This window comes from Neltuma alba, unplaced genomic scaffold, assembly GCF_004799145.2.
Source record: "Neltuma alba isolate B1F8T4 unplaced genomic scaffold, ASM479914v2 tig00012124_pilon, whole genome shotgun sequence".
In the NCBI taxonomy this organism is placed as follows: domain Eukaryota; kingdom Viridiplantae; phylum Streptophyta; class Magnoliopsida; order Fabales; family Fabaceae; genus Neltuma; species Neltuma alba.
Window position 1 is genome coordinate 182,960 of NW_021636676.1, and position 11,036 is coordinate 193,995.

Consider the following 11,036-nt stretch of genomic DNA (forward strand, 5'->3'; position numbering starts at 1 on the left):
TTATACTTTTTACACATTAATTGTTCTTAACTAATTTTAACTGTTTTTTTGATCAACGTAATTCGGTTATTCGTCTCTTATAATAAGGAACGGAGGGAGTAATATGTAATACCCTCACATTTAATTTTCCACCGCCCTTCTCCTGTTTTTCACTTCCATCCGTATCTTCTTTTTTTTCTTTTTCTTCCATCATTTACTACTACTCCTTTCCCGAATTCTCTTTTCATTTATTACATTCCAATTTTTTTCAACTCTATTTACTACTCCTCTCCAACATTTTTCTTTCATTTAATACACTCTTCAAAATTCTTCTCTTAGTCAATTTCCCCCAACTTTTCACCAATTTCGGTGAAAAGTTGTCTTGTTTTTTTTTTAATAACTTAATAATAATAAATTATTATTTTATTTAATTTAATAATTATTATATATATATTTTGTATGTTACAATTGGGATTTGAATTGATAGCCCAGATACACAAGTAAAGACTTAATGCCAAATTTCTACTAATGTAACTCAATTCTACATTTAATATAATAGCTGAATAATTAAATTATGAATGTTAAAAAAATTATTTAAATTAGTTGTATATAATAAATAGATATTGTTTTTCTTAAAATATCCTTACTAATTACGTGTATTAGTTAAAACTATCATTTATGAAATATTTAGTATGTACAACTATTATAAGGATTATTTAAGAACAAAATGAATAAATAAGAGAGATAAAATAGATTGAATCTTATATTTAAGATCAAATTGAATATTAAATTGGCTCCTATATTAAGATTCAAATATAGTATTAAACACGTGTACTCCCTCTAATCTCGATAGACTTAGAGTATAACATACTTTTTTTAATTCTAAATATATGAGTTAATTAAGAATTTTATTTAGTATTAAATATAAAGCCTCGATCTATACTTTAAAATAAATAATTTATAATTCTTTGTGAGGAGAATTCACAAAATGTGAAAATTGTGAAATTCCAAATTAGATATTTTATAAAAAAAATTATTGTCATTCGCCATTCAATTGTTATCAAAACTTGTACAAATATTGTAATAGGTCCTATTTTACGATTTTGTAATTTTTATAGTTTTTTTGTTATTTTTTCTGTTTATATTAACTCTATTGATTAGCAATCTCAATCATCCATCAGAAAGGTTAGTTTTGACTGTTAATTTGACTTATATGGTACAATCAGCGGCCAGCACAGCCACATCACTACCTAAATCACTTCCTCCCTCTCCCTTCCTCACCATTAGCTAGATCTGCCTTCTTTTCCGGCCGCTTCCACCACCATCCTCCTTGTATCTTCCCTTGATGCTCCCCCTCTCTTTTCTCCTCAAATGAAAAGAGAACCCATCATTGCATATCTGACTTCTCATGGTTGGTTGCATTAAATGTTCGAACCTCATCGAGCATCAAAGGTTTGCTCCCCCTTCCTTCCCTCTCGTCTTCCTACTCCTTCCCCTTCCCCCGACGTCTTCTTCCATGTCCATGAAGATGAAGGGGGAGCCTTTTTTTTTTTTTTTTTCAATTGTTAAATGCTAAATGGAAAATGAAATATTGAGTTGGGTTCGATTAAGCAATTGCTCCGTCGCCCCGATCACTGCTCAGCTCTACCCTTCGCTATTATCAAGACATTCAGCAAATACATTTGAATCAGGGAGAGAGGAGATGGTTTGGGACCTTCATCATCGAAAGCGGGAGAAGAGTTGCAAAGGGGAGTTCGATTATGACTGAATGATTGTTTAGTGGTATTGGTTCTATGGAAGTCATTTTCTCAACTCACAAGAAGATGGAGATGGAGTCGAGGACTATGGTTTGCTAGTGCAAAATCTTGGCTTGGTGTTCTGCATTTTATCTCCTTGCTAGTGTTTGTGTTTTTGGCTGAGAGAATATAAGGGAGTCGCTGGTTCTGGTTTAGCCAAATATATAGAGAAAGATGATGAAGTTGTTTCCATTTTTGCATAATGTAAAAGGCGATGCATTGAATATGGAGAAGAGAGAAGGTGTTGATGGTGAGGAAAGGTAGAGAAAGGCAATCAAATTAGTGGAGTTAGATGAGAGGCCGTAGGTGAGGCTAAGGAGAGATGAAGGAAGATGATGACGACAAAAGAGACCGGCTGGAGAAAGAAGGAGATAATGAGGTGGAGGGTGACATGGAACAAAGGAAGGAATAGATGATGAGATGGCATGCCACATAAGCACACAATTTGGTTAAAATTAATTGGGTAACGGTCAGGGCAACATTACTACTTTTTTTACACTTTCGGATGATATTGCTCCTAAAAAAACTTCTGAATATCTATAGCTTTTGATGGACACTGTCTACTTATAGGACAAATTTACATCTTATCTCTAAGAAAAATTAAAGGTCTTTTTGAAAACAATGCATGTTTTTATAAATAATTAATGCAACCAACTCTCCTAATCTTTATAAATTAATTATATAACTTTATCGTAGGAATTCGGCCTTGCGTCCTTACCAAAATTTATACTACCTTGAATCCTTAATATAAGAGCTAATTAATTAATTTGAGTATATTAAAAAAATTTGTTGAATTAGTTTGCTAATCAAGTGTCATATTGATTAAATATTTAATATGTGTAACTACCACAAAAATTATCTAAATAAATAAATAAATATAAAAAATAATATAAATTAAAATTTTATATTTAGAATCAAATTAAAAGTAAAATTAATTTTTAATGCAATAATCAGAGATAGTGCTTTTTAATGCACAAAAGGCTGGAGGGCACAAAGGGAAGGACCCGCTACCCGACAAATGTCCCAATACAAAAAGTGGGCCATGCAAGTCTAACTCGATTTTTTGTTGGAGACCAGGCTGGACAACCAAATTTGCATTACGGCCCATAAACGTCTGTCTTCTTTACCCATTTTGTGGGCCTGCTTGTCTCTTAACTTTATTTTGCCAATATTTTGTAAGCCCCATGCACGTAATTGTCAAATCCAAAAAACAATATTTCTTGAATTCTAAAATTTATAATCAGTAATTACTTGAAAATGTGTTGTGATTTGTTTTTCAAGTATAATCAGTTGTTATTATAATATAGTGAACAAGGCTGATTTGAAATTTAATATTCTGGAAATCTTTTTTTTTTTTGGGATTTTACCTAGTAAAAACCCATACATTTTATTTTGTAGTTTTTTTTAAATCTCTTGATATTTCGTTCCATCTCTTTTGATCACGTTGATTGCTTTAAAGACACACTAAAGTGAATGCAATTGCAGTCATGGACCACGCCTGCGTTGAATTTTCCCATTTTGAGCCACCACAGAAAATGGCAGATGGATGCCATCCTAATTTTAAAAGATAAGGTTGGAGTGCTCGCTTTCATTTTTTTCATAACCTTTTGGATTAGTACTTAGTATCCCATGTTTTTTTTTTTTTAAATCTTATCATCAAATATTTAAGCAGTTAAGGTTTTGCAACTCGAATGCCTCTTCTCAATGGTCTTTTTGTTTTGTACAACCAAATGTTGTTTTTAATAAGTCAGGAATCAAACGTAACTATACTCGTTTCGTAATATACTTCCTCCGTGTCTTTTTACAAGCAATAACTATCATTTTCCTCTTGTCTCTAAATATAAGCAATATTTGTAAGTTGTTTTAAATTTTTGTAGTAGATTTCTTATTTTATCCCCATTAATTACTTATTTTAATACTCAATATATTTATTATCTCATTTTCCAAACTATCATCTCTCTCTATTACACATTATTTCTATTTCATAATTCTCTTTATTATAATAATTTTCTTACTATCTTTTTTATACTCTTTCCCTCAATAAATAAGAATATCTTGGAAAAAAAATTCCTAATTTTTACCTATTTATTATTTTTAGCTAATTTTTTAATCTACATAATCGAGTCTAAAATTGCTTATAAAAAAAAACAGAGAGTAGTTGGTTGATCACAACTAAACCAAGCACCCATGAGCTAAGCCAATTACCCTTGATCTGTGGTCACCTTTCATTGCCTGAGCTGTTTAAATTCAAATTGGTTCATTCATCTTTAATTTTATTTATTATATTTTTGTTTAAATATATGAATAATATAAATAAAACGATAAATTTTCTGTCATTTTATTTCATTTTTTAAATAAGTTGAAGCTGTTGCTTAAGAAAATAAATAGAAAAATTTTAAAATCTAAAACGTCCAGATCTTATTTCAAAGATTTATACTCATGTCATCATCTAAAAACTGTTTTGCATATTCATTACTTGTTCATCTATAATAATAGTAGTAGTAATTTATCTATAATAACAGTGTCTCGAACAGGATTACTTCTAATAAAACGATACATGTGCTTACTAATAATAATAATACTAATAATTATAATATACACAGCTATATCACCCTATCATAAGGGAAAAAAACAATAATTTATGCAGCTAAATCACCGGTTTGTTTAGCCATTTCCTTTTTGATTGAAGCGAAGACCAACAAAGCCTCATTTGTCCTGAAGCAACCAGATCTGTCCCTGCAAAGATTGATTCCTCATGCTTTTCTGCAGCTAGCCAGCCACCCACTTCTTAGATTCCTCTTCCACGCTTACAACTAAATGTTGAAAAACATTAAAATTAGTGAAAACGTGTCAAGACCAGAGAAATATGAGATATATCGTCTAAACAGTCTTAAACAGCTCAGGATTCCTCACACCTAACTGAACTACAATTCGTTTCCTTATATTTTGAAATGAAATTATCAGAATCCCATTTCATGTGCTGTCAAGAATCCTGATAATCCGGTGAAAAATGGCTTCTTCCTTCTTGTAACTATGCCTGGAAGTATAAGTAACTTGGGAGTTAGCAGAACCAAAGTCACTTAGGATTAAGAAAAATGTTTGCGGGTTTGGAACTCGAGAAGTTAAATTCTAACCAAAATTAAAAATACATATATTGATGCAGGTGACAGGTAAGAGAGATTTGACACAATGTGCAGATTATAATATAATATGGGCTGCTTCTTCACTCTCTGCCAATCCATATGCCAGTTTGGAAACTATATTTTTCTTTTTAATTCTAATAAATCCTTCCAAGATCACCTCTGGCAACATCTAGCCTTCATCCAGCTTGTGACTTGGATCTCTCTCACCCCCCCCCTCTCTCTCTCTCTCACACACATAAGATTTCTTTCTCCCAGTCCATATATTTTCCCCTCATTTTCAATTTCTGGCCTGTACTGCTCTAATCAACTTCAGATTGACCCATCATCATCAACAACAATGCAAGACTCCATTGGTATTCCGGCTTGCTTTTCTTCTGCAGATAAGTTCACTGATGATCCCGGGGCGGTCACCCGATCGGGCCAGAGGGTTTACATGTCATTATATAGAACAAAGATGGCTGATCAGTGCCGTTTGATCACCGTCACATGGTGCAAAAACTCAATGCTTCATGGCCTATCAGTATCAGTGGGAGGCCTGGAAGGAGAAACATCATATACCTGTAAGGTTGAGCTAAAGCCATGGTACTTCTGGAGAAAGCAAGGCACCAAGCGGTTCATGCTAGATGGTAAACCTGTAGATATCTTCTGGGACCTCAAAGCTGCGAAATTTCATGGAGAAACAGAACCGACCTCGGAATACTATGTAGCAGTGGTTTGTGATGAAGAGATAGTTCTGCTCCTGGGTGATCTTAAGAAAGATGCCTACAGAAAGACAGGTTGCAGGCCAGCTCTTATTGACCCTATTTTGGTTTCAAAGAAGGAACACATATTTGGGAAGAAGAAGTTCACCACTAGAGCTAAATTCCATGACAAAGGTAGGAAACATGAGATCTCAATAGAGTGCAAGAACAAGGGAAGCATTCAGATCAACAACAATGGCGATTCCTTAAACGGGGTTGAGCCAGAAATGGAGATAAGGATCGATGGGCATTTGGTGATTCATGTGAAGCATTTGCAGTGGAAATTCAGAGGCAACGAATCAATTCATCTCAGCAAAATGAGAATAGAGGTATACTGGGATGTTCATGATTGGCTCTTTAGTCCAGGATTAAAGCATGCTTTATTCATATTTAAGCCAATTATGTCATCATCACTGTCATCATCATCTTCTTCATCAACTCCATTATCATCTCAGACAGAGAGTTTTGGGTCACTGGAAACTCTTGGCGTTAATGGGTCATCAGAGTTTTGCTTGTTTCTCTATGCCTGGAAGGTTGAGTAATTTTATCATCAACCTGAAGCTCCATCATCATCACCACCATCACTGATCAACCCCAGCAAGAAATAGAATAGAAAAGGACATATGGGCCTGCAAGTGATGGAGCGACATGGAGTGGGCAAGATAGGGACTAGTTAGAGAGAGAAGGCACTGACAATGCTAGTGGGCCCAAACAGAAGGTTTCGGGAGTTAATTACAGCTGTAGTTGAAAGATTGGGCATAATTGGACAAGACAGATTGGATCACACACACATATACACATGCTCTGTTTGTCTCCATCCACCACATGGACATTCACCGTCCTCCTCCTTGATCTGATCTTGAAAGGAGAGCTATGTATTCTTTCAAAATCCATGAACCAAAGGAATATGTAATCTATATATTTTCTTTATATACAGGAATATAATTCACAATAGATTACTACTACTAGGACTGCATGAATGTCTGTATTTTGCTCATAAAATAGCGTCTCGGAAAGAGAGGAGGGGTTTCGATGAATGGTGGTAGAAAGAACTACGAGACATTTAAGCTCTAAAATCCATGCAAAAAGAGAGTGATTGTTTATTTACTTATCATTTTATTGGATATTCTCCAATAACATCAGCAAATTATTTAAATTTATGAGTTGTGAGCCAATAATGCAATATTCAGCAGACGAAGTTGCCAAATACTACTTGATTGCTAATCACTACTTTTCCCAATAAACGTTCCGGTGGGGATCTAGATTGGGTATATTCAAATTTTTTTATTAGTGCATTAGAAGGTTTAAAGTGAAGAATTAATAATTAGACAAATTATATATATATATAGAGAGAGAGAGACCTTAGTGTTCTCTCCCCGATCGCTAATCATCATTCAGTCTTTTATCCATATTTAATTTATAAATTATTAATAATTAATGACACATACGTGTAGGTGAAGAATTGAATCAACGAGTTTGGTAGGTAAAAGACATATTCAAATGTCCACTCACTCCCAAATGGTAATATTTTTTTATTCATTTATATACATGAACGTAGATTCCTTACAGTTTAGTGTTATAATTTTTTAACACAATTAAGAGAGGGATTATCACACACACTGATCGAGACACGCTTTCTTTGACATCACTATCTCTCTAATTTTACAAGAACATGCAACGCAGAATCGGAGAATCTGCACGCAAACACGATCATGCGACAAGGTAGGTCCTTTAAACAAGGGATAGCTATTGGAAATTTTGCATCCATTGAAACGCCAATCATTAACCTCACATGCACCATCAGTTTGAATATAGTATTGCAGGTAACATTTGATGTATTCCACGTGGCTTTAGAGATGAAGAGCAAGTGAACTGCCAAGTTGTTTCTTTCGGAAGCAGTTAAAACAATTTGACCAAAGAAGGATTATTCCCTCTCACAAAACCAACAATAATAGGGTTTCGGTGAATGATTCAAATTCAAAGAATCCAAAGTAAATGGCATTATTATTGATGAGTATGAAAGTAATGAATAATTTGGAGAGAAAAAAATGAAGAAAGAAAGGAACTTTTACACTGATATGTACACGCTTGCCTAGTCGTGTCCATATACCAAGCATCCAAGTAAAAATTCATATATACACTTCTAACTTGATTTCTGTTCTACTATGAAAATTTTGAGTCAATATAAACAAAACGAAGGAGGAAGTCTGCTCATTTTGAACCAAAACCAAACCACCTTGCCAGGAAGAATTTGCTCTTTTCACGGGAAGCTTCCTTCTCTGTGCGTGCTGGTGCAGGGGTAGGTGATTCCACAGGTGGCGAAATAAGTTTGGCTGCAACAAAAAGTCACCAATTTTATATTTAAGACAAAGATATATAGATATGGCGTTTGTCAAACCCAATTAAAACAGAACCGAGTTTTGAACATAAGATGAGATCCAGTCCGCGTACACTGCTGTTACTAACAATCTATGTACGCCTCCATTGCTAACAAAGATAAGCTTAATAGTTATTGACACCTAGCCTATCCAATTATTAATACAAGATGTCTGAAATAAGATGGTAACGTCTACGGAAAGGAGAAAAGAAACTGATATACACCTGGTTGTGGAGAAACCTTGTTAGTTGTGGCACCTCTTGTATCAGTAGAATTCTTTTCTGGATTAGGTATGACCACTTCATGATCGGATACAATGGCCAACTTCTTCTCTCGAACTCTTTGCTCTGTGTTTCCTTCACAATCTTGATCACCTGTAAAAGCACAGGAACTCCGCAAGGAATGATCTGGTAAAGCACAGTAATGTTACCCATCAGCGGTTACGAATGAAAGCAGCCACAAATCAAATCAACATAAAATACATGACCTACAGTAAGTTGCATTATTCATGGGATATGAATGGTATAATTCACTCATCAAACTATATACTATACAAAGAAGTCACCATCCAACTACAAATAATGATACTCTTACTCTCATAATGAAGGGTATGATCCTATGAGGTCCAAGATATATCTCAAAATGCCAATCCAGATAAAGAATAATATTCCAGATCCATGTATATAAAGAAGTCTGGTCACATTGTTACTCTTGAGGCCGAATATTGGGAGTTAGTTATTATTTAGCATGTGTTGCCTTGTATGATATTCTTAGTTTCCTCTAGATCATTAGAACTTTCTCTTCTAGTTAAATCACTATCACTTTTAGCATTCGTGCAACTTATTATACTGGAATCCCCCCTTTCACTAATATTTTTGCCTTTACCACAAATGTAACTATAAATGTAACTGTCGTTGTATTTGTCACTATCACCTTAAATGTAACCATCAATACAGATTTGAGGATGAAGACAACTGTCAATGCAATTATCAACGTGATTAGTTCTAAGAAAATGGAACCCATTCCAAGAAAACATGTCCATAGCAATTCTTCTCACTTCAGTTAACCTATCAAAACCATCATCCAGCCTTTCCCCTGAAAATCTTTAAATTCGACTTGCTAAGACCAATATATACAAATTAGATCATAGTTCTCACCACTGCAGATGTTAGGTTAGCCACAAAAGTTTTTGACATGGTGCTCAGTTAAAGATGCCAGATAATCACTTACTTTCACAAGCCCAGCTCAATATAGATACTTACTTCCATCGGAAGGTTTCCCGTAGTTCTGGTGTAACGCTTCAATAAAAGAACAAGCGTTTTGATCTTGCATCACTGGTAAAAAACCAAAACAAATTGATAGAACAAAACAGATAATTGATGAACTTCCTGCATATAAATTTCAATAAGGAGAACAATGAACCTCACGTTGATCAAATAAAGTAAATCTGTAGTTTGGGGCTGAGCCAACCAGTAACAACTGGACAGCTTCTGAATCTCTTGTCATAGATGATGAAGCTGATGCCTTCAGATTCTGAGTGTCCAGCAGAATGCCAGAAAGCTGCAAATTTACACGTGGGAAGAGACTATTCAGTCTTATAGTACTTAAATATTTCCCAGATCACTTCTTGAAATAGCAAGAGAGATGATTTCATATCACCAAAAAGAACTTAACATTATTTCATCAAATTACCAGAAGGTTCTGCAGCACAGGGTCTCGAAGTAGATCATAGGCATCTTCACAATAATTATCAGTAAGAATGGTACACATAGACCCAACCTAAAGGAACAAAATAAAGATAAAATCATATATAAAACTCAGTACCAAGCTTTATTGCGCATAACTTTGGGGTCGCACTTGTTCTTAAAATTTGATACCTCGCCAGTAGCACTTAGGATATCTTGTCCAACCACATGGATGGTCAGTCGACCAGACACCATACGGTCTTCCAAGTCCACCTGCAAACAAGTTTGCAGAACAAATTAGCAACCAATACAAAGCTCATCTAACCTACTTTTTTTTTTTTTCTGGTGAAACCTACTATTTATTTATACAACATCAACGTACCAAGTAGATAGACAATCATGATTCATGAGGGAGAACTTCAGTTTTTCCCCATAAATCATAATATTAGAAGAATATTTCAATTGAACTTGGCTTTTCAACTTTTATGTGAAGGCAAATAACTTGTAAGGCCATTTATATGCAAGCATTTTGGGATATGGGTACGCTGAAAGGTTGTCAAGTATTGCAAGGACACCCTTGTTCGCCAGTAGAGCATTGGATAAATGCATAATTGATTATCAGACATTGTCAACAATTGAACATGCAAAAAAGAATTACACCTGTCCCATCTAAATTGATTTTTAGTATGAACATAACAAAAATCTCACCTCGTCAGCAAAAAGCAATGAGGTAGCGTCAAGGCCAGCATGGAAAAAGAGCCAAGCAGCCTGCCTTAGCTTCAACATGGAACTTCGCCTCACATTCATAACAGGAACTACCACATTGTCTCCTCCATCATCTTTCTCCCTTTGCCTATACCACAACAGCCAGGCATAACATATGGCAGCCACCATTGATGCTATACCTGCACTACACAAATTGAATTACTAAGCCTTTTTTTCCACATTAATTCATGCAGGTAAAGCATATGTCGTCAAAAAAGATACAAAGACACCCATATGTCACTTGCAACCAACCTTCCAACTTCAGAAATCATAAACTAATTCATTAAACCTTCACATTTCACAGCAATAAAATTGAAACTTTCTGTAGCCTAAACGCCACTTCACACATTCCCCTTAGCACATGTCGTACTCCCATTGATTTAAAATTAGAGATAGGTATTTCAAACATATTTGATAAAACAAGCTTGCACAAGATTGAAATGTCCCACGTTAAGGACTCCAGTAGTATAGAAAGTACCAATATTTTGTAGCAGGGATAACATATATTGACAAGGGGGAGGTGAGACTTAACTGTTAGAAGGCCCAGAGAG

At 34.7% G+C, this 11,036-nt stretch overlaps 1 protein-coding gene across 1 annotated transcript; it reads left to right on the forward strand.

The window, feature by feature from the left end:
* The first annotated feature begins 4,899 nt into the window (after positions 1-4,899).
* On the forward strand, positions 4,900-6,610 carry LOC114723177 (uncharacterized). Its single transcript, XM_028909336.1, has one exon. The coding sequence runs from the start codon at positions 4,986-4,988 to the stop codon at positions 6,198-6,200; it is 1,215 nt and encodes a 404-aa protein (XP_028765169.1). The 5' UTR covers positions 4,900-4,985; the 3' UTR covers positions 6,201-6,610.
* Positions 6,611-11,036: the final 4,426 nt, after the last annotated feature.